Source organism: Anguilla rostrata, chromosome 12, assembly GCF_018555375.3.
Source record: "Anguilla rostrata isolate EN2019 chromosome 12, ASM1855537v3, whole genome shotgun sequence".
In the NCBI taxonomy this organism is placed as follows: domain Eukaryota; kingdom Metazoa; phylum Chordata; class Actinopteri; order Anguilliformes; family Anguillidae; genus Anguilla; species Anguilla rostrata.
Window position 1 is genome coordinate 30245036 of NC_057944.1, and position 22061 is coordinate 30267096.

The 22061-nt window shown below is 48.6% G+C and overlaps 1 protein-coding gene across 1 annotated transcript in view; it reads right to left on the reverse strand.

Annotated features, from left to right (window-relative positions):
- Positions 1-20574, reverse strand: part of prkd2 (protein kinase D2) — a 42283-nt gene extending 21709 nt beyond the window's left edge. The window contains exon 1 of the mRNA XM_064301127.1: positions 19626-20574. Within this exon, the coding sequence (XP_064157197.1) occupies positions 19626-19967 (342 nt within the window). The 5' untranslated portion in view covers positions 19968-20574. The remainder of the gene's footprint in view (positions 1-19625) is intronic.
- Between the last annotated feature and the right edge of the window lie 1487 nt (positions 20575-22061).

The window sequence follows — 22061 nt, forward strand, 5'->3', positions numbered from 1 at the left end:
CGGATGTAAGGGATATGATCAGGTGGCCCGTGATCCATCAGTTATTGGGAATACCAGGACACTGAGGTTAATATCCATTGTTTTTTTTATTTTTTTTAAGTTGTTTTTGTAAACAGTACCATGGGATGTTTAATGACCAGTGAGTTAAGGCCATGGTTTAACATCACATCTGAAAAACAGCATATCCTACAGCACAGTGGTCCATCTTGGTAGTGGAGCTCGGTCCGAAGGGAACACCGCCCCCTTCTGGTCCACTAATGCCGCTTGCAGGAGAACACTTTCCTCGGACACTTTCCTGGTCCAGAACAGAGCAAAGCCAATGATACTGGCATGAAGAGTGTCAGCTGAGCTGGTGTTTTTCACTGGCAGGAAGTCTCTATTTTGAACTTCCTGCCCCAGGGAATCTCCTTTCCAGAGTGATTGACACAAAGGAAACAAAGGAAATTGCAATGACAGCCAGGTAATGAGATCGGTGGGTCTGCCACAGCACCCTGGCACTTTGTCTCTGAAAAACCGAATGACCAAATTCAGGTTTTACGTCACGCAGCGGTGAACTTCACAACAATGCGGCGCTATTGTCACTGTGGCGCTACGCCAGGGGGACGAAAGCCCTGTGAAAGGACTCAGACGGGGTCCGCCGCGGTCCTTGAGCCCAAGCTAGCACGCACAGTTCTCACAACGCTAACGTAACGCAGTGAAAACCTGGAGGAAACGTAGCACCTTAACCACTCTGACCGGCGGGCAGACAGGGGTCATGTTTCCACAGGCAGGGGAGCAGGAATGATTTACGTGTGTTCCACATTCACTCAGACAATGAGGTCTTTCACCCCCCCCCCCCACTGCTACCCACCCCCCGCCCCCCCATCCCCACGCCTCTCTCCTGCACTGCTCACTTAGAAAGAATGCAGGCCACCATCCAGTAACAGAGAAAAGAAAACCAGTCGCCTCGAAATCCAACACACACACACACACACACACACACTTAACATATACACATGTACAAACCTTCACACACACACACACACACACACACCACATACCCTCTTTCATACAGACACCTGTCCCTTTCACACGTGAACACATCATCTCTCCTCTCTCCATTTTTTCAGTTCAAGAGTTTTATTAGTTTCATCACATACAACTGAAATGTATATTTCACAAACAACTGAAATCAAGAACAAAACAAGTGACAAAACTTATCTACATCCTACATCAACATCTCTCTCTGTCTCCCCCAACACACATACACACACATACACTTTCTCTTTCTCTCTCTCTCTGTCTCTCTCTCTCACAGGCTAATGTGCAAATAGACCCCTGCAAAAACACTCACACACCTCTCTTATGCACACATTCTCTCAAATTCACTCTCTCTCACACACACATGCACGCACATACACACACACACTCGCTCTACCTCCCTCAGGCCCATGCGCAGATGACCCGGTGTCCTGAGTTGGGAGGGGCCTCCCTCCCCAGGGCCTGAGGACCTTGGTTTTATTTTCTGGGGCGTCACCTGACTTGCACATCATGAGACTGGTGCTGCTTACACCTTCAGCTAAGCAGTTCCAAAGTCTAAGCACACTGGGCCTAATTACACTAAAATCACAGTGCAAACACTGGGACCTGCTTCTTTGCCAGTTGATTTTTATTGGCGTATCTGTGATTATTCTCCATGAAACCACTCTTTTTTTGTAAAAATGGATCTGGGCTTTAACATGTTAGGATGATGTGCCCATCCCGCACAGTGCTAGTCTGTAACAGTGAATCCCAGCATGCAAGTTCTGGACAGATCAGGGCCTTTGTTAACAGGTGCTTGCAAATGTGCACGCGTTTGCACACGTTATCACAAATTGGGCATGTCTGTGGGGAGACAACAGCCTGTGGGCTCAGACCAAAGCACGACAAGGGAGGGGTTAAAAACAGTCCCCGGGGGCGTGAGAAGAGACTCATTCAGGGCTCCCCCCACCCCTCGCCCCCCCCCCCCCCAACACTCAAAGTCCCCACCACACCCAGGCACTTCCTTTGAGATTCTCTCAAACCTTTTTTTTTTTTTTTCAACAGAGACAACTGATGCGAAACTCTCTCATTCTGGGCACGGTGGTACGGCCCTCAACCTGTGGCCATAAAGTACACCATCCAGGACTTTGAACATCACACGGCACAACAGGGCTATGCAACTGGTTGCCCACCCAACTTATTGACTGGTCCTTTTTGTCACTGAGATGGAAAATCCATATTATTTAGACGCTTACTGCACATAATGAAGCCCATGTTCAAACCTGTACCCACAGATTGACAGCACTAATAACAGAATACTACGTACTAGTTATGCATATTTTAAGAAGGCTTTGACATTGTTTACACAAGTAAAATCCATACATCCATACACTGGTTAATAAACAGTGTGCAGAAAATGCAGAACCCTGTGCACAGCGTGAGAAAGAGCGCGGTGAGAAAGTGAGAGAGGAAGGAACACGCAGCCAAATTAACGAGGCGTAAACAAATCACATAAATACCATCAGGAAGGCTTTGTTCTCTTATCTCCATCGTGTATCTATTCAGAAATGGAAAATTACCAGCGTTTCAGCTCATGCCTTCGCCCAGGTGGGCCAATATCTGACCAACAAATTACGTACTGTCCACACAAAGAAGGGTAGCGTACAGGTGGGCCAGTAATCCTGTTCAAAGTCTATTCATTGTGCTTTAAGGCAAGATTACTCATCTGGATCATCGCTCTGCATTCTACGCTCGCTTATGTATCGTGGAGTCACACTTACTGAGGATGAAAGCGTTTTTTGTTTTTTTTTCTAGTTCACTGCTGTTCGTCTTTATGTTAGACAAACACTGTTTGGGATTCAGCACGAGGGATATTTGCTGTAGTACCGGTTGTTTTGTGCCAATGCCATTGTCAGTCTTGGTGCTGGTCCCTGTGACGTACAATTCACGCATCATATCATGACTGCCCATTAAATCAGCCTGGATATGAGTGTCCGATAAATAAACGAGCCTGAATATTCTCAATAAAATGTCACTTTGCAATGAAATCTGCTTTCGGAGAGTTAAAATATAAGCATTTTAACCTGCCCTAGAGAGAGGTACCCGTATAGCATTACCTCGTTCTTAGATCTCAGGATGATGTCATCGGCCAGTGCGCTGCCAGACACCGAACACGTGAGCGATCGTGGTCAGCTGACCTGCTTTCTTACCTTCTCCTTTCTCCTTTCTCTCACAAGCCCCGCCCCTGTGACCTTGGATCAGTTTCAGCCTTTTTGTGAGGAGTGATACGAATCAGGGTCAAGGTTGGGAGAGCGCTCATCGCGGTAATGTACACGTTAGGAAGCATTGTAATAGGAGCCGGAAGGAAGCCCTTCGCCGACTGACCAATCAAAAGAGCCTTTATTGGCTGGCCAAGACAGGAACTGCAGCTGAGTGGATTACAGGGTCAGGGGGTGGGGTCTAACTGCACAGGACAAAGAAGAACATCAGATCCATATCCACATCAGCACACTAGCCTACTATTGAGTATACAAGTTTGTATACTCAATAGTAGGCTAGTGTGCTGATTTATACAACTTGCACGCAAAGTGTATACTCAATAGGAGGCAAGTGTGCTAATTCAGACACGGCCCAGGTTTCAGTTCAGAATCCATCACGCAAAGTCAAATGTGGAGGAGGCATGCCAGGAACATCTCCTCAAAGGTCACCTTGACTGACGTAAACCCAACGAAAGCGTGTGGGGCAAGACCCGTCATCCTCCGCCCGCCATCTGCCATACACCACAGGTTCTTTGAACCGTACGCTTCCTCTGAGTCATATTCATTAAAAAAAATTTTTTTTTTTCAAACTTCCAATAAAACTATAACTCTAAATCAGTGGCGTCCAATCATCAGCCATGGAGAGCCAAGACTATGCAGGTTTTATGCAACCCAACCAATCACTTCACCTGCTGATTTCACTAATTAGTTCCCTCCTCTCTGGTTGAAGGTGTGTTAATTAGTGGAATCAGCAGGGGAAGTGACTGGTTAGAATGAAAACCTGCGCGCTCTCAGCCCTCCATGGCACACACGATTGGCCACCACTGCCCTAAACGCTCATTAACAGGCCAACTACTAATTAACCCAAAGCAAAAATACAGTCACATGCTCAAATTAACTCTGTGCTGCATAAATCCTGTTAAAATCTGCATTCCACAGATTCCCATAATGCGGTCTGTCCGCACAGCTCCCTGCTGTCCTAGATTGTACTAGTCCTCGAGTGCAGCCCAAACCCAATAGAGCATGATGGGTGCTGATTGGACACACAGCAGATTCTTGCTCTTATTCAAGGTATAATTAGTGAAATGAGAACTGGTGAGGGTTGACAGGTGGCAGGCTAGGGATTGTGGGATGGGGCAAAGGCTCATGGGACAGGGAGAAGACATGCATGGAGCCTCTTTAGAACAAAAATCTGTCTGCTGTACCACTGTAGCTCCCTCGGTAAACGGGTCAAACAGCTACAGCAGAACCCGCACCTGGCCCCAACGCAAAGACTATATGCACAGATGCATGAACAACAAAATATTTTTAAAAAATTAACAAATTAATATACATTTATATTACGGCGTGGCACAGAAGTAATTAATAATCATCAATGGGGAACTACGCCATAAACGTCTCACATCTTGTCTTATCTTTCTTGCCAGGTGTTCGTCGGTTTACCCAGCATGAACACCCTCCCATTTGCTTAAACACCTAAACAAGGCAACTTCCCCACCGTCCGAGTGCAGTTCACGTCTAAACGCCTCGTTAACAGCGCTTACGTGCTTCCCCCTGTAAAAAAGTTGCACTTGTCTTCATCGCGAAGAGTAAAACAACAGACAGACTGTCCTGGAAAGTTAATAAGAACTCCGGTCTGACAGGGACTGCCTTAGAGGTCTTTAACGAGCCGTTGCCCGGGAAACGGCTGGAAGCAGCCGAGGCACGTCGGCTGGGGGACGTCAGCGTGCAGACCTCGTTAGCACCTGACAGCGGCAGGGGCGGGCAGCAGGGACCATTGTGCCTGTGCGTGATGGAACAAATGCGTTATCCCGCAAATCTATTAATAGCCCTGTGAGGTCACAGTGACGAAAGCAGAGAGAGAGAGACAGAGACATGGAAAGAGAAAGAGAAGCAGGAATGTGGCCTTTACGTCGGCTCTCCCGCCCCCTGGACTAGGGCCAGAGACATGAAGGCATGCCGGATTGAGGCTAGGTCAGCCTCCGCACCTGTGACATCACAAGGTTAAGGAACAAGAGAAGGAGAAACATTCCTTTCCTTCGTGACATCACAAGGTTGATGAATAAGAGATGGAGAAACATTCCTTCCCTTTCTGCCGCACGGGACCAATCAGGAGCCAGGAGGGCCCAGAAAGTTGCAGAGCACTGGCAAGGTGGTGGGTGTGCCCATAGTCTCTGGTTGCACCAGTCCCCTGGGCCCTGGCAGGGGTCACACTGCAGAAGAGAGGCAGGGACCTATCCCGTCTGCTGCCCAGGGCATATCCCTCCCACTGTGTTCCTCACAGGAGTGCGTGAACGAGCCACTTCAAAGGGACTAACGCAGACTCCGCTCCCCTCCCAGCCCCGGCTGGTTCTACCACATCCCAGGCTGGCCCAGGACCCAGCGGCTCCGCCCAGGGCAAACACAGAGAAGGGTTTACAACCTCACCTCAAACGCTGCTTACAGCCCAAACATGTTTAACAATCACAGGCGGCACGTAGCCTGAGGGCCCGCGGCTTCGAATCCAGCCACGCTTGTGTGACGCGCTGCGCCCCAGCTGTTAAATACAGACCCATGGGCTGCAGAATGTTCCAGGCATCGGCCTTCTCTGAATTGGAGCATTCCACAACAACAAAAAAAATTGCACCAGAAGAGAAAAGAATGTACTTTATGAATTCCCACCGGGGAAATTCATCTTACAGTACCAAACATAAAAGACTGATAAGGCAGCAAACTGATAAATGACAAATAATTCAACTGAGACAAATAAAAATGTATCTCCCTCTTTCTCTTTCTCCCTCTCTCTCCACCCTCTCTCTCAATTCAATTCAATTCAATGCAGTATTAAAATAAGGGCATACATCTAACAATGAACAATACATAACATCAAAGACTAGAAATGAATGAACAGTAATCACACATGAAAATAAGAACTGTCCTCTCTCAAATAAAAAGACTCTCTCTCTCATCTTTCATCTCTTTAAAAGGACGGTGAAAGAAAGCACTACGGACATTTTGTGTCATGTGCCAGCCGCAATAACCAGACAGCCCAGGACTTTCCGTCTGGCTCTGTGACTCCTGAAGGAGGAGAAGGGGAGAGCTCTGGGATTGAAGAGGAGATGGGAAGCTTGCAGAGAGAGAGAGAGAGAAACGGAAAAGACAGGCACGCAATGGCGTGCGCTGTTAGGTCAACAGAGCCGGCTGGCCAGGCTCACGCTAACATTCGCGTCAACAGCCTCGCTCGACATCGGTGTCCGACTTCCTGTTTACGCCGTAAGGGCACGCAGGTGGTCTCAGCGGAGCCGGATGCCTTCACACGGCCAGTACGGCGGCACGGCCTCGCGCACGGCCTCACTCCACCGTGAGCCTCGGGACTGCCGCTGAGACACGGTCACAGTGTGTAGCATAACGGGTACGGAGCTGGTCTTGTAAACTGAAGGCCACTGGTTCAGTTCCCGGACACACTGCCGCTGTACCCTTGAGCAATGCACTTAACCTGCATTGCTTCTGAACATATCCAGCAGTATAAATGTAGTCTATGTAAAAAAAAAAAAAAAGAAAGAAAATATATTAAAAGTTGTGTAAGTCGCTCTGGATAAGAGCGTCAGCTAAATGCCTGTAATAGAAGAAAATCTCTGTGCCAATAGACCGTGGCAACAGAAAAAAGGGCAGAAATGTACATGAGTGTTGACAAAGGACGGAGGGATTCAGTTGGTAGATACTGCATCTCATCAACGAGCAGCGCCCCCTCTGGTCAATCGAGTGCCTGCGCCAGCGGAACTTGAAGTGCGACAGTGGAGCATAAAGTTGCAGCGACGGCGGTCATTTCGTATCAGCGCACACACACTCGTCTCCGTGCTCCTTGATTGAAGGACGCTGCGCAATGCAGATGACCAAAGCTCTGGCCTGCAGCTCCTGGTAACCCACGGCAACAAATTCCCTCCTATCTCAGGCTGGAAATGTCACTGTACGACTCCAATGCGGAAGACAAGTCAATATTCAGATAAGCTAATGTTTAATAGCAGGGCATCTCTCCTGTGTCGTCGGGCCAACGGCCCTGCGATTTTCATTAAGTGGTTCCGCAACCTCCGGCGTATTTCCCCTGGCCCCCTGCCGCCTGCACTTCCTGGTCACATATCCTGTTTGTTCTGGCCCCCCAGCGGTGGAATGAACCTCCCCTGGGGGGGGGGGGTTTACAGTACCCCTCTACTGCATCTAAAACAGCAGAAACTTCTACTTATCTTCCAACCCAGACTGAAGGCCCACCTCCCCAGACCTTCTATCCTCTGGCTTTCTTTTTTGGTTTCTTTTTGAGGTAATACGGCTATAGGTGTAGGCGTGTAAGGATAGGTTAGCTGTAAGGGCAGTCCACATCACCTGACAAAAACATTATGGCGTACATCTCCAAACTCAAACATGGAAATGGCAACATTACACTGCTGAACTCATTTCTAATCAAAAGCAGTCTCTGCCCGGTGACTTAGGATTGATTACTAGGGAGTCAGTCCTGCCAATGAAAAACTGTTTTGTGCAAATTTTTATACAGCATTGGAGTCGTCCCAAAATAGCACCCCAGGGTACTTTTGCACAATCCAACTGCACAAAAAAAATACCAGCAAAAAGACATTATAACTCAACAATTATTTATCACACTGCATGAATTCCCTGTTGAGTGAGACGTTCCAAGCATATGGCTAATATGTAAAATCGTAGCATCCATGCATCCAATCAGAGAAGGTTATCTGCTCATTCCCTTGCAGAATACCCTTGATGGTCTTTAACCAAAAGCAGCTCAGGGAGCATTTAGCTATAAAAAAAAAGGATCATTTGTATTGTGATGTAAACAGACAGAGGAAGATAATGGAGTCATTTGTGATGATGAGTGGTTTTTTTTTTCCCTGGGTCAGATCATAATTCTCAAGGAGATAACAGAGTGGGGGAGCAGGCCACGATTTCTGCCCCATCGTGGGAACCACGAAATCAGCCACAGTCCCATTCCGATGCCAGCCTCCGGAACTCCGGCACGCTGACTATAAGCACAGACATGCTGCCGGGTCACCCCGGAGGAAACACCAGCAGAACATTCCAAACACACTCACACACACAGACACACACCCAGGCACACACACGCGCATGCATGCACACACACACACACACACACACACACAAGCACACACACGCACACACACACAGGCCAGGTAAACACATATCAAGTTCTCATCACATCAGAGCTGTGAACTGTACAGAAAAGGAGCTGCACTGGGGTCTGTGGGCTCCACCACACTGTGATATAGAAGGCCTTCGGTCAAAGATAAATGCACTGCAGTGTACATAAACTGGTTTTGCGAGAGATATCATCATAAGGTATGAGAATATGAATGTGAGTAGCCTACATGATTTGGTGCTACTAAAACATGTGCTTGTATTCCTGTAACAGAGTTTCCCCACCTGGGAATCAAGCCCACAACCATCTGGTCCATCCTCCAAAACAGCTACCAGTGCTGGTTAAGCCACAGGGTCTGCTGCTCTCTGTCTGTCACCATAACAACACCAACTAATTTAGACCCAGGAAACTGGGTCAGGTGAGTTAACTGTGTATCCAGCTATACTAATTTCTCAGTTACATGCTGAGCTGAACCCTGAGGCCGTATGGCTCTCCAGGACCGGGGGTAGCCATCCCTGTTCTACACCACACCGCTGCCAACTCATTTCTCTCATAACATTCATTTCAGCCGCATCGTGGAACAAGGGGTTTGCAGGTTCAATACCCAGTGCTGGGAAAGCCAGTCATACCCACAAAGAAGGTGCTCAAACTGAAATGCTTCAGTGAAGACCCAGTTGTAAAAGTGGACAAAACTACACATGCAGTTTGCCCTTGACCAGGTCATGGAGCAGATAAGCAGTCATTCAGTGCAGAACCCCAGCAGGAGAACCGGAGAAGGGGGAACAGCCCGTTCCAGGCTGGGCCTCAGACCGCCGGTCGAACAAAAGGGGCCTTTTTGTTTGGGGGCCGGTAACGTGAGCGGGGGGAGCCGGGGCCCGGCGGGGAAGCGATGAGGAGAATAAGCGGGGCCTGTTCTGGGCTCAATCGGTCCGTTGTCCCGGGGCCCGAGCGCGGTTCTGGAACGGCGGGAGCGGGTAAGCCGATAGGGGCGAGCGACACCGGAGCGCCCGCGCGACGGCACTCCACTCAGTCTGAGTGAGCATAGAGGGAGAGAGAGAGAGAGAGAGAGAGAGAGAGAGAGAGAGAGAGAGAGAGGGAGAGAGAGAGAGAGAGAGAGAGAGAGAGAGAGGGGGAGAGAGAGAGAGAGAGAGAGGGGGAGAGAGAGAGAGAGAGAGAGAGAGAGAGAGAGAGAGAGAGGGAGAGAGGGAGAGAGAGAGAGTGAGAGTGGAAGAGACAGAGAGAGAGGGAGAGAGGGAGAGCGAGGGAGAGAGGGTGAGAGAGAGGGAGAGAGACAATGGGCAAAGAGAAAAAAGAAGTAGTGAAGGAGAAACAAAGACTGAGGGAAAGAAAGAAGGGTGGAGAGAGATAAAAACAGGGAGAAACAAAAAGAGGGAGAGAGAGGGAGGGAGGGTGTATTTTATTGGAATTTCTTTTCCCTTGTTCCATTTTTTCCATGTTCTTATTTTCTTCTTTCTTCGCTTGCTTTGGCAGCGTGAGTGTACACTCATCATGCCAATAAAGCTCAATTGATGGCTGGATGAGCTCAGCACTGCAGACTGACACAAGAAGTGGGTGGAGCCTCACAAACCTCAAAGTGGGTGGGGCTACTACGTGCCCGCAATCAGTGACTTTTACAGAGCAGGTGGGAGGCTTTCCGCTCCCTGTTAAGGGTGGTATCTCAACAGTCATCGGTTCTTAACTATTTGAATGGCATTTATTTCCATCTTTTTACATGTTCTATATTTTCCTTTTAAACATATCTGCAATAGGCTCATGGTACTGGTTGCTTTTATGCAAAAATATATGACAATGGCCTCAGACATGTCATATAAATGAGACATACATAAAATCCACATAAATTCTATCTTTTCTCCTTCTCTCGCTCCCCCTCCCTCTCTCTGGACCCGCCCACCTCAGGTTCCAGTGCCTGCACCCGTTCCCTGAGATCATATGTTTATCCGACGAGGTGGAGTTCCTGTTGCCCTGGTCGCCTGCTTCCCTCCAGAAAGTGTGGAGCTGGAGAGCGCCCCACCACTGGGGCCTACTCGCCCACACTGTTTCCTGCACTCTGCTCCACACTGCCACAGCTCGACCACCTTCTCCTTCTTCTTCTATCGCCATTAGCATTACTCACATATGTATACTCCGCTAACCCTTAGCAGTCATTCCACGAATTACATGAACCAATGAAACCTACAGAAGTCTGCATTTGTGGAAATGTTTGTGAACGGTGGTAATATTTGCTCATCTCTTACTTGTAATTGCAAACGGCGATCCCGGGAATGAGATCTCAGGCTCCCCCACTGAGCATCAATACGTGAACACAACAACGTTCTCTTGATCTGGAAATGCACAGGCGATGAACTGCCCTGAGGATTTCAGAGTGTAGTCAAAAGAACTTCTGTTCAAGTGGTCACATACCAGTCAGTAAAGCTGCCACTATGCACATAACTGCACACTGCAGGGGAACGCTGGTCATGAGACCAGCTCAGTACACGACCTGGCCTACACCATGTGCTAAGCACCATGTGACCAAAATATTTTGCTGAAGGGCGGGCCCAGGCCATATGACCATATGCTTTGAATAAGTAGGCACATGAAGATCTACCTCTTTAATGCCATCTTGCTTACCTTTCCTCTTCCTATCACCACTTCCTCCTTCTTGTCTATTATCTACCTATCCTCAATGGCATCTATGCAAATTTAACAAGTGAGCCAAGTCTTTTCCTCAACCCACCCTTCGATATAGATTCAAATTCTTGTTCATGAACAATACATATGCTTAACCTTTTTGCAAGAGTATCTGTGTGAATGTGTGTGTGTGTGTGTGTGTGTGTGTGTGTGTGTGTGTGTGTGTGTGTGCGAATATGTGTGCAGGTGTGTGTCTGCATCAGCCGCTTGAGTTATGGGAGGAGGAGAGGCAGATGCAGTCATTGAATTAAAACACTCTCGACTGTCTGCTGCTGCCCCAGGCAACGGACAGCTATCTCTGGCCTTGTGAAATAGCACCCACTGACACATCAGAGTAACATTCTGCCCGACTGAGAGATAGAGAGTGAGAGAGCGAGACTGAGAGTGAGAGCGAGAGAGAGAGAAAGAGAGAGAGACCCCAGCTTTGACCCACAGCTCACGGTCTGTACAAACAGGGAAAGAGTTTTCCTTTTGTCTCTGGTCTTGAGTGAAAGGGGTACAGTCTGCTGTTTTGAGATCAAACTGAATCCCTGCGCTTCATCAGCAAACTTCACTCAGTGGTGAAGGCTTAGTTTTCTAGCCGCCAGCTTTTAACTCGAAAGAATTCATCACTCCGTGCAACCTGTCTTGAAGCTTTACACATTAATTGTGAATTACCACCTCATGTTGCTGCTTAAATTGTATTACAAAACAGCTACGACTACACCTATTCATTATGGTATGCAAGTATTCCTGCTTTTGTGTGTTGTTTATATCTTGATCTGAAAATAGAACTAATGTGTGCCCGCCAAAGCCTTTTCCATGATGATATTAAAAAAGGTTCTGAAGGTATATACTTAAAGACAAAAGGAAAACACCTCCATGATTCATTCGCCTCATCTGAATTTAACAATAGCCCAGGTTGTGCACGTCTGTAAAATAACTGAGTGGTAAATCATTTCTGTGACTGCAGAAAGAGGTGTGATGCGGCGTAATGGCTAAATTTTGGAACCAGTCAGACTTGACTCGGTTCGTTCGTAAACAGCCCTCTAAGCAACAATGACGTCGTAACTGTGTCTACGGCCCAGCGGCTTAAAACACACTCCTATTTATATTGTGTTTAGCAGAATTTTGAGGAAGTTGGCTCTCATAACATGAGTATAATCCAACAAAGACAGCTTTTTACCAGGTGTAAAGTAGATGTGCCATTGCTCTTTCAGTTATAAAAAATAGAACCGCATGCTACAGTGTATCTGGAAAATAAATCTGAAGCTAAAACAACAAGCTTATAATGAGTTAAGGGCAGTGCTACTTTCTGATACAATTTTAATGGTCACAGGAACTGAAAACAAAAATAAACACTAAAAAAGGTTCACTGAAAGCATTCAGAGAAATCAAAAAGGAAGGGTGTGTAGCATGTACATTCGTAGTTGACCTTTAGCTTGATGTCTGTGTGAAGGATCAATATCTGGGCAGTCTGAAGGCAATATGCTTGAAACCCCAAGCACATGCCGAGGTGTGTACTCACTTATAGTCCCAAGTAAAGAGCTGAGTTTCCTTACAGTAGGGAGGATCACCAATTTCTTTGACAGAAAAATGTTAGCTGGAGAACAGACCCTGTTTCCTGAGCCAATTGCATTTTCCTTGACTAGGTTCAAACTGAGCTCAACAAGGAAAGTTGGTTCAGTTCTTAGTAATTAACCTGGAGTGGTTCTGTAAAAGACAGCCAAGGTTTGTCCTGATTCTTTGACCCGAGGGGACTTGCTGACTTTTCCCATTCCCAGCTGAAATCCAGACGTGTTGAATGGCAGTTTGAATAGTCAAATTGACGTGCGCGCCAAAGCTGATAGAGAACCTGCTGGCAGGAAATACAACACCCGTACACCAACCCCCCCCCCCCCCCATGCAAAATGACTCCGCTACAATGCAAATGAGAGCAAAGAAACGGATTTGGATGAGCACACAGTATCCACTGAGTACACAAAGCTAATTTCCTTTTTGCAAGAGGGGAACAAGGTGCAGGACGTATTCAACTACACGCACACGTTCTTTTCTTCTTTCTTTAAATCAATTAAATTCAAGAGTTGTTTTTCTCATCACAAACACACTTTGGCCTGTTGATTTTGGTGAATGCTGCACTTCCCAAACCGTGGTTGTTAATAAAAAATGATACCTTTCACTACGAGGCAAAGTTGAGGAAGGACACCGACTGAATTTAGACCTCTGGCTTAAATTCCTGAATTCAAAGCAACTCCAGCTTGTATGATCAGTGTGAACACACACGCCCTGGTCTGAAAGAGAAATCTCACTGAACAACCAAAATGCTTCAGGATTTTAGCTGGGGGGGGCAGGGGGGTTCTCCCATTGAAGTCAGAGCAGTCTGTTTTGATGGTGGGGGTGGGGCAGGTCATGCTTTCACAGTAGCAATAAACACAACTGCCTGAACGACAGAAGAGTCAAACTGCTTCAAACAAATAGCCACCATAGCAATCGGACTAGGTTCAGAACCACTCAGTCAGACAGAGAAAACCCCAAAATGTCATATGACAGACCGTACTGGCAAACCAGTAAATAAGATAAATGAGATGAGAATCAAATAGAAGCTTGTCCACTTCTAACTACGCCATGGGTGTAATATAACTCCCAGTGGGGTAGAGACAGTCAAAGCAGAGGATCTCCATCAGGCTTGAGACAAAATAAGCTAACCCCCCCCCCCCCGCCTCCCCGGTACCAGACATGAAATTCACAGTATAATCTGGGTGTGGGGGCAGCTTTGGGGCCCCCTTCTTTCAGCCAGTAAGAACCTTTTCACATTCATAACCGGTAATGTTCTAGAACTTTCTTGTTTAGGGGTCGTGGGTGAAAGACAGCACGGAGTTTACATTCTGGAAAAGTTTCTCCAGCCACTTCAACATTTCCAGAAATGTTCCGTTTAGACATTTGTGAACAGAGCCATAAAATTGCCTGATCAAGCATAGAAAACTTGATTTGTTTTGCCAAGACATCCACCAAGCTACATTGTTTCTTACGAAACACTGGGGAAAAAATTAAAGTATACAGAGCACATACATCAAATAAATGATAGCCTACTTCACTATCTAAATATGCAGTACGGGCTATCACTGGCACAGACCTGTGTTAAACAGTTATATAAATGTTTCTAAAATTCCAGTGGGCACATTAAAATACAACAGGACATTAGCTGTTATGATTCGATTTTTCGTCCTTAGACAGCTACTTAGCAAGCATTGTTCAGCTTCTCTGGCCAGCAAGCATAAACATAATTACACCTCACTTGTTCAGGCAACAATTTGCCAACTGGTTCAATCATTGATTCGGTGAACATTAGAATCTGCGAGATTGTCAGAACAGTTAATACAGCAAAGTACCACGTCCAGTGTGTTGAAATGGCTTGTGACCGTTCACCCAGCACAACAGCCAAGCCCATGGACTACTAAAACATCAGGGAGCCTTTGAATCTATTCATGCTCTATGTATGGAGTCTCTTCCAGGCACACAATAAGACCAGGGGATGGACCGGCTGCCTGTGACTGTTGTCAATGATTGTTATCACCCCCGCGGTAGCTTTCATGTTTACTCCAAAAACATGAAAGAAACCTGTTTTACACTGGACTGAGCTGAAGAGCGAGTCCTGTATAAAAACTACACGGGACTCGACTCCTTAAAAGGAAAGGTCAGATGACCGCACCTGGATCTCGCGGCACTTCTGATTACACCAGGTGGACTTGTCCCGAGTGCGTGTGGCTTCACCGTTCACAAGTGAAATAATTGCCTTAGTGAAACCTAACTGGTCTGGCTAGAGATGTCTTATCTAAACGAGCAGTTGTGTGAGAATGGGGGCTGCCTGTGAGGCTTTGTGCCGGCAAGCCCACACGTCTATCAGGACCATCAGCCCACACACACGCCCACAGGGCCGCCCGACCGCACTGCCGGTGACTCGGCGGACGGGACACAGGAACGGCAGGCAGGCTCCTGGGAAACGTCCGCCTTTCTCCTCCACTCCGAAGGGGAGAGGCAGGAACGCGGCGTTCCAGAAAACCAGTGGAAACTGCGGCGGCACCTGGGATTCTTCCACTGGCCGGAGGAAACGTCAGGAGCATTGACTACAGCTGCCTGTCGCTGGGGACTTCCGCTGCTGAACACCATCTCTCCCTCTCTTTCCCTCTCTCTCCCCCCTTCCCGCTCTCTCTCTCTCTCTCTCGGTCTCTCAGTCCAACGCTGCTCAGCGTGAGGTTCATTAAGCTTCGCTTTTATGGCTAGTTGACAGCACTTAGCTCACACCGCCCTTCGTCGTCCGCTGTCAGGCTTCGTCACATCGGAGAAATTCAAACAGCACAAACGCACAAATGGGCGGGCTTTGAACCTGCGAGTGCAGACACACAGCGATGTGTGCGGGTCCCAAAAAAATGTAAACAAAAGTCAGACATGCGTGAAGGTTCTAGAACTCTATAGTGAAACAATGCAGAAACTGAAATGCTTTGCGAGGTTTCAGAGATAGCGGAAGTGGTCGTTCGAGGCAGTTTAAATGGGATCTCAAAACCGCGAATCACATGGGAATTCAAAGGAGCGTCTGAAGGTGTAATTGGTGGGGGGGGGCATTCCGATGTAGAAATCTGTGAGGAAAACCACATGCGGGGGTGAAGCTTTTTCTACAGCTCCAAAAAAAAAAAAAAAAGAATTAAAGGATGACACATGAACACAGAGATTGGTAACAGCCATTTTAAAAAGGAGCCTTAATGGTTTCATTCAGGAACACAAAGAGACGACAGTCGAAGGCCGAGCCGTGACAGCAGCAGAGCTCGGCCTGTCACTTTCCAGTCTGAGCAACTCCGAGAAGGAGTGACTCATTCAAGGTTAAAAAAAATATAAATAAATAAAAAAGGCTGTGGTGAAAGCAGCTGTAATCTCAATTCAAACAGGCGCAGGGACTCGACAGGCTCTCCGCCAGGCTTCACAGGTCACCCGATGTGTCACGCTAACCGCACGGCTAGACAGCCCGACGCACCAGGTGGCTGAAAACCCGCAGGCCCTCGCGCACCGTGCAGTTAACCAGTGACACGGCGAGGCTCGGGCGTGAGGGAAGACCTGGAGACCTGGCGAGAGCCAGCAGCTGGCTCGGAGAAAGCGCGTCGCTAACATTCTCGTACGCAACACCACCTTTAGCCTTTCCGTCACCCTAGGCCAGATTGTGGACCGGGGAGAGGTAAGGATTGCGGGCTGGGGCGGGGCGGGCCGAGTCATGGGGGGGTGGGGTTTGGCCGCTGATTATCAAGGAAACATCGCATGGATTTCAAAAATTTTCCCCCTTTGTTTGGCACCTCTCCAGGCGGACGGCGCCCGAGGCAACTTCGCCCGTCGCCAATGCCTGCACCCGGCTCCGCCTGCTGCCGCCACTGCGAGCAAAAACAAACTCAAAACTTCAAACAAACTATAAACTTTATTCAATCAAAACTTTAATGGAGAGAGAGAGAGAGAGAGAGAGAGAGAGGGAATCTAATTACGCGAGTCAGTTCAGAACACTTACATAACCTGTCCACACAAAGCAATTACACAAATATTAGCGTACCGACAAAAGGGACAACAGACTGGGTGAACGTGTGGATTCCAGCCGGGGAAGTTCACGTTTCGTTTCCACCAATGAAGGGACTGCAACGTCTGTTCTGCTCCGTGGTTTCGCAAGGTTTATTCTACATTCCATCCGTCTAAGATGCTGACAAGATTCAGGCGGAGCCTCCGGAAGATCAGTCTGTGAAGGATACGCCCCAACGCGCTTGAGGAAATGCAAGATGCGCGTTGACAGCGATCGTGTTCGGGTAACCGAGGTAACTAACTGGCTATAATTACATGAGAAATTTATGGGACGGTTCAACCCACAACCTTACCGTCACTCTGCCATCCACACAAAGATACCCAAGCATGCATTAAATCAATGCATCTGATATTAACCCTTATTAAGCCATATTTTACTGTAACTCAGCAAATTCAACTCATTTGAATTTCTTCCTTGGATAGATGGAACGGTATCGGTGACAGCTGCGGGTGCAGTGGCCATCACAAAGCGGTAAAGAAGGGGAAGGGGGTGGCGTCCAGGAATCTTTCCCGCCCCCCCCCCCACCCCCCAAAATTCAGCAGGCTTCACCAGCGTGTGGGCGACCCTAACCCCCATGGCCATGCGTAATCTAACACTAAAACACCTTGCGAAAGCCCCTGCAGCTCTTAGCAGCTTAGCAGCTTAATAGAGGCGTTTTGAGCCTTAACAAGAGTGCTGTGTTCAGGGAGCAGGGTGCGCCTCAGCCATAAACACATGCGAGGGAACAATGGCCGAGGGGTGTGTGGGGGGGGGGGGCTTCGAACCCCTTCTTCCTTCTGTAAATCTCTCATGCAAAAACAACAGTTATTCCATGCAGATGAGAGCCTGGGGACCTGATTGAAAACTGAAGCAGGTCACAAATTTTTCATACGTGAACAATGGTGCTCAGATACACCCCCCATACCCCCCCCCCACCCCACCCCACCCCACCCCCTCCAAACACCACCACATCTTCCTCCTTCGCCAGAAGAGGGGTCCCGGATCTTGAGGGACCCCTGGGAAGGCTAAGAGAGGGAGGCCACCGCTGTGAAAGCACAGAGAGGAAACTACATTCATTTCCTCCCTTTTATCTCTCAGACAATGGGGGCTGCTGCGCACCTCCAACGCACAGGCAGGGAGACTGCGAGGGGGGGAGCGAGGGGGGGCGTGTGTGCCTCCCCACACACAAACCCACAGGGGTGGAAAGGGGGAATAAATTCAGAGATGCCAGCTAGCCCTTGGACAGCCCTCTCGCTCCGGGGAGTGAGGGGTGGGGACCAGGCAGGGAGGGGACGCCACTTAATCTCAAATGAATGGAAAACGAAAAAAAAGTTCCAGGGGAACACAGCCACTATTGAACTAGTCCTGCTCGCTGTGACTCACGGTTCCCCAGCTTTCTGTGGCTGGTGACAGAAAGAGCTTCACTGGTGCCAATGCTGGAAAGTTTGGGGCCAAGGACTGAGCTCTTCTGTAGCCAGACGGTGGAGAAATTACATTAGGCGGGCGACAGTGTTGAATGCATAAACACCGGGCAATTATGGGCGACGCAGACTTTCCTGTGGTTTGCTGTACACACAGAGGCTATAAATGCGCAGAATAGCCTGCGCTGGCTAACGTGGTTGGCGGTTCGGGGAGTGGACTTAGAGGCAGAAGTCTGAGTCCGACTGAAACTACGTATTTTCACAGTTGAGCAATGTGTTTAGACGGCTAGCTAGACACACAATGTGGAAAGTGCAATATTCCCACGGCAAGTTGCCCTGGATCACAGAGGTCTGTTCATCAGCAAAATAACAAAAAGAATCTGACTGGCGATGTGTATCTGAGCACCATCGTTCGCGTACGTACAATCTGTGAAAAATCAGTTTTCATTCACGTCCCCAGAATCTCATCTGTATGGAATAGCTCGTTTTGCATGAGAAGATTTACAGAAGGAAGAAGGAAGACATGCAAAGTGATAAACGAGCAGACACACGCAACAAAATTTCCCTTGATTGGTTCGTTACGGAAGGATTTCTTTAATCTAGTCTGTGCTCATATTTAAGTCTTATTATTCAGCGTTAGAAAGAGCTTCACTGGTGCCAAAGCTGTACATTTACCTTCCTCTTTAACTTTAACGGGGTCAAACTTCTCCGTATTAGTGGCACGGATAAATTGACAGTTTATACACATTCCTGGAAAATGGCTACCACAGAGCTGTCAGCAACAAAACAACCACAAAGCAAACTACCAAATATGACTGTTAATTGATTTTTCCCTCCCATCACAGAAACATGCCTACAAATCTGAGGCTTAGGAGCACAACACAAAAGATATTAGCATTGACGTATAGCTCATCTTGGGTGTATGTTTGTTTCATACGAATTCACAGTTCTTGTTCTTGCAAGCAGACAGGTATGTCAGCCAAAAACCTGCCTCTAGCGACAGCATGTAAATGCTGTGACCCGTTGCAGCAAGGTCTTCAGGGGCTCCTCAAGCCATCGCTGTTTTCAGCAGAAAAATTGTGGTTCTCCCCGCCGACCTTGCCCCGCTCCATGTAAACACAGCTTGCTTCGCGGAGGGTTTGCTAGCTGTTTGCGTATAGCTGCAGGGGTGTTTGGCATCAGAAGCAAGCAGACAAACCACAGGCTACTCCGGCAAAGCCGTGGCACACACTCACTCAGCGCACCCGGACGTGCCGTGCTGCCGCAAAACAGCAATACAAGGGCATAAAACATCCGTGGCCAAACACTGGCGAGTCTCGTGTGTCAGAGCATGAGATCATCATGTCAACCGAAAACAAACAGTGACATGGAGACCGAGCGTTTGCCACTAAACGCGCTTCCATATTAGGACGTGGGCTAGCGCCGCGGTCTCCCCCCCCCGCCCGCCGCTCGGGCTCACGCGTCGCCGTCGGCTGCAGTACGGCGGGGCTAGCGGTACCAGGGGAGGCAGGCGCGGGGCGCGGGACCCCCCGATGGTGGCTTACCTTCTGGTCCACGATGGAGCAGGCGATCTGCTTGATGTAGGCGAGGTCGGCCGTCTGGGGCAGGAACACCGACTCGCGGGACAGCCCGATCTGGATGATGAAGGACACCCCGGTCGGGGCGGGGGGCGTCGGCTGCGCGGCCGCACCCCCGGGTCCCGGGCCGAAGCCGAGGTCCATGGTTTGGATTCCGGGCGGGTGCGGGCTGGAGGTGGCGGCAGCGGAGGGCATGGCGACGGGGGTCCCGTGCTGGACTATCACAGACCCCGGGGGCGAGGGGCGTCCCTGGGGGAAGAAGACTTGGGAGAGGGGCCCCGAGGGCAGACAGGGACTGGCGTTGGCCATCCCGCAGGCGGGAGCGGGACGGGGCCGCTGCGGTGGGTGCTGGAGGATCTCCCCGTAGGCAGAAAGGGTGAAGCTCTGGGTCTCTCTGTCCTTCTCCGTGCCCCCCACCCTCTCCAGGGGCGCAAAAGATCCTCTGCCCCTGCTCTGAGGTACCTGCTCACAAATCGTCTCCTTTCTTCAAAACCAACAGCAGGAGAGGTGTAAGTGGCTGCCAGCAAGTGGAGAAATCCAGTGTCCCCACTGCAGAGGAAGGAGCCGCTCTGTAGAGGAGAAAGTCCAAACGCAGCCCACAGGACAATACAAGAGGGAGGGGACCCAAAACAAAAAACTAAACAAAACAAAACAAAAGGCAACAATGAAAAGTTAACTGCCCCGGACTGCAGTCAGCACAAAATGGCCTCCTAGCAAAGCAGGAAACTGAGAGTCGAGGACAGGGAGAGAGAGAGACACAGAGCTAGAGAGAGAGAGAGAGAGAGAGCGCGCCTGGTTGGGCTTGCTTTACAAGTCGTGCTCTGTTTCAGTTTCTGGTTGTGTGTGTCGATGTGTGTGTATGTGTGTGTGTGAGAGAGAGAGAAAGAGAGAGAGTGTCCCTCCCTCTGCTCTGTCTCCAACTCTACTTTCTGAACTTTGCCAGACCTGAGGAGGAAGTTGGGTGATTGGCAGATCTCTTAACCAATGGGATGGACTGTGACATTACAGCTACGCCCCCATTCTCCCCCCCAACACACACACACACACCCACCCACCTCCCTCCTCTTTCACCCCCATCCGCCTCCAGGCCTCCTCCCTCCCTGCCTTTTCATTCGTGAGTCTGTGTGTGCAAGCGAACAAATCATCTTGTTTATTTCTTTGTTTTCTGCTCTCAAACGGGCCCCGTTTTCAGGCCTCAGCCTAGGGGCGGCTGTGACAATCCCTCCGCCCCCTCCCTCCCACTCTCTAGCCCCTGCCCAGCCCAGAGACATTCCCCTCCTCGCGTCATCTGCTGCAGCTTCCCCGACTCAAAACCCGTCGCCACAGCTCCCACAGAACATTCTGACACCAGGACACATATTACAGTGCGTAACCACACCTCCTCCAAGGGACGTGTGTGTCTGCAAGTGTGATAGTGTTTGTGCATACTGACAGATTTGCGCACTCAAACAGTGATTCTGGATCCGTCTCCAGTCAAATTGGCCGTTTCTGCACTTGTTTGGTGTAGTCAGTACAAGGCAGTGGATTTTTTTTTATAGCCACAACATGCAGAAGCAGATGGGAAATCGTGGTACCAGATTTAATAGTTGATCAGTGCATAACGATTTCTTCATTTTCTAAGTGAAGCGGTAATGCAGCACAGCAGCGTAGCAAGAACGAGTTTCGTCAAAAAAATTCGTAAAACCAGCAAAATGAGTAAGGCGAAGACGGGGGATCTTGAGAGAAAAAAATCATAAGCACATGGTAACGCTTGGATATGGTTTAAAACGCCACGTATTTACAACCATTCTGGGTTAAAATCTAAAATCCCATTCTGTATTGGGTTGACTACAAGGCTATACACTACAGATCGCGTACATGTCTTTTCAATACTCTCGTACGCCGCAATTTAGTCGATTGTTTTGCTGCGTCTTTACGCTGTTACGAAGAGAGCGTCCCAACATCCACGCTACAAACCAAATATTTATCTTCCCACTTTGCAACCTAGCGACAAAACTTTACTAACGGCCATGAAGAAGGCATAACTCGTATTCTAAACCAAAAACTAAATTCGCGCTGGCTTTCTGTTACACTTGCTCGGTTACAGTAATAAGTAATACCGAATTATTTTCACTAGTTCGTTATCGTTTTGGCGCACATAAGAAATAGACTAGCACTTTTAACTTACCCGAAATTGGTAAGAGAAATTGAGCATGAGCATTTCTGTTGATGCACAGAAGCCGGACACGTAAAATCTATGTACAGTAGTTTCTTAGCATAATTAAAACAACATAATGTGTTACTTCTGTTAGTTATGATCATGCTGATTATGTAAACAAGTTGTATTTCTGCACGTGGGAATAAACATTTGTTTTTCTTTAGGCTGGTTAATTAGTCGGTGGTGCTTTCATCGCGACTCCGCGT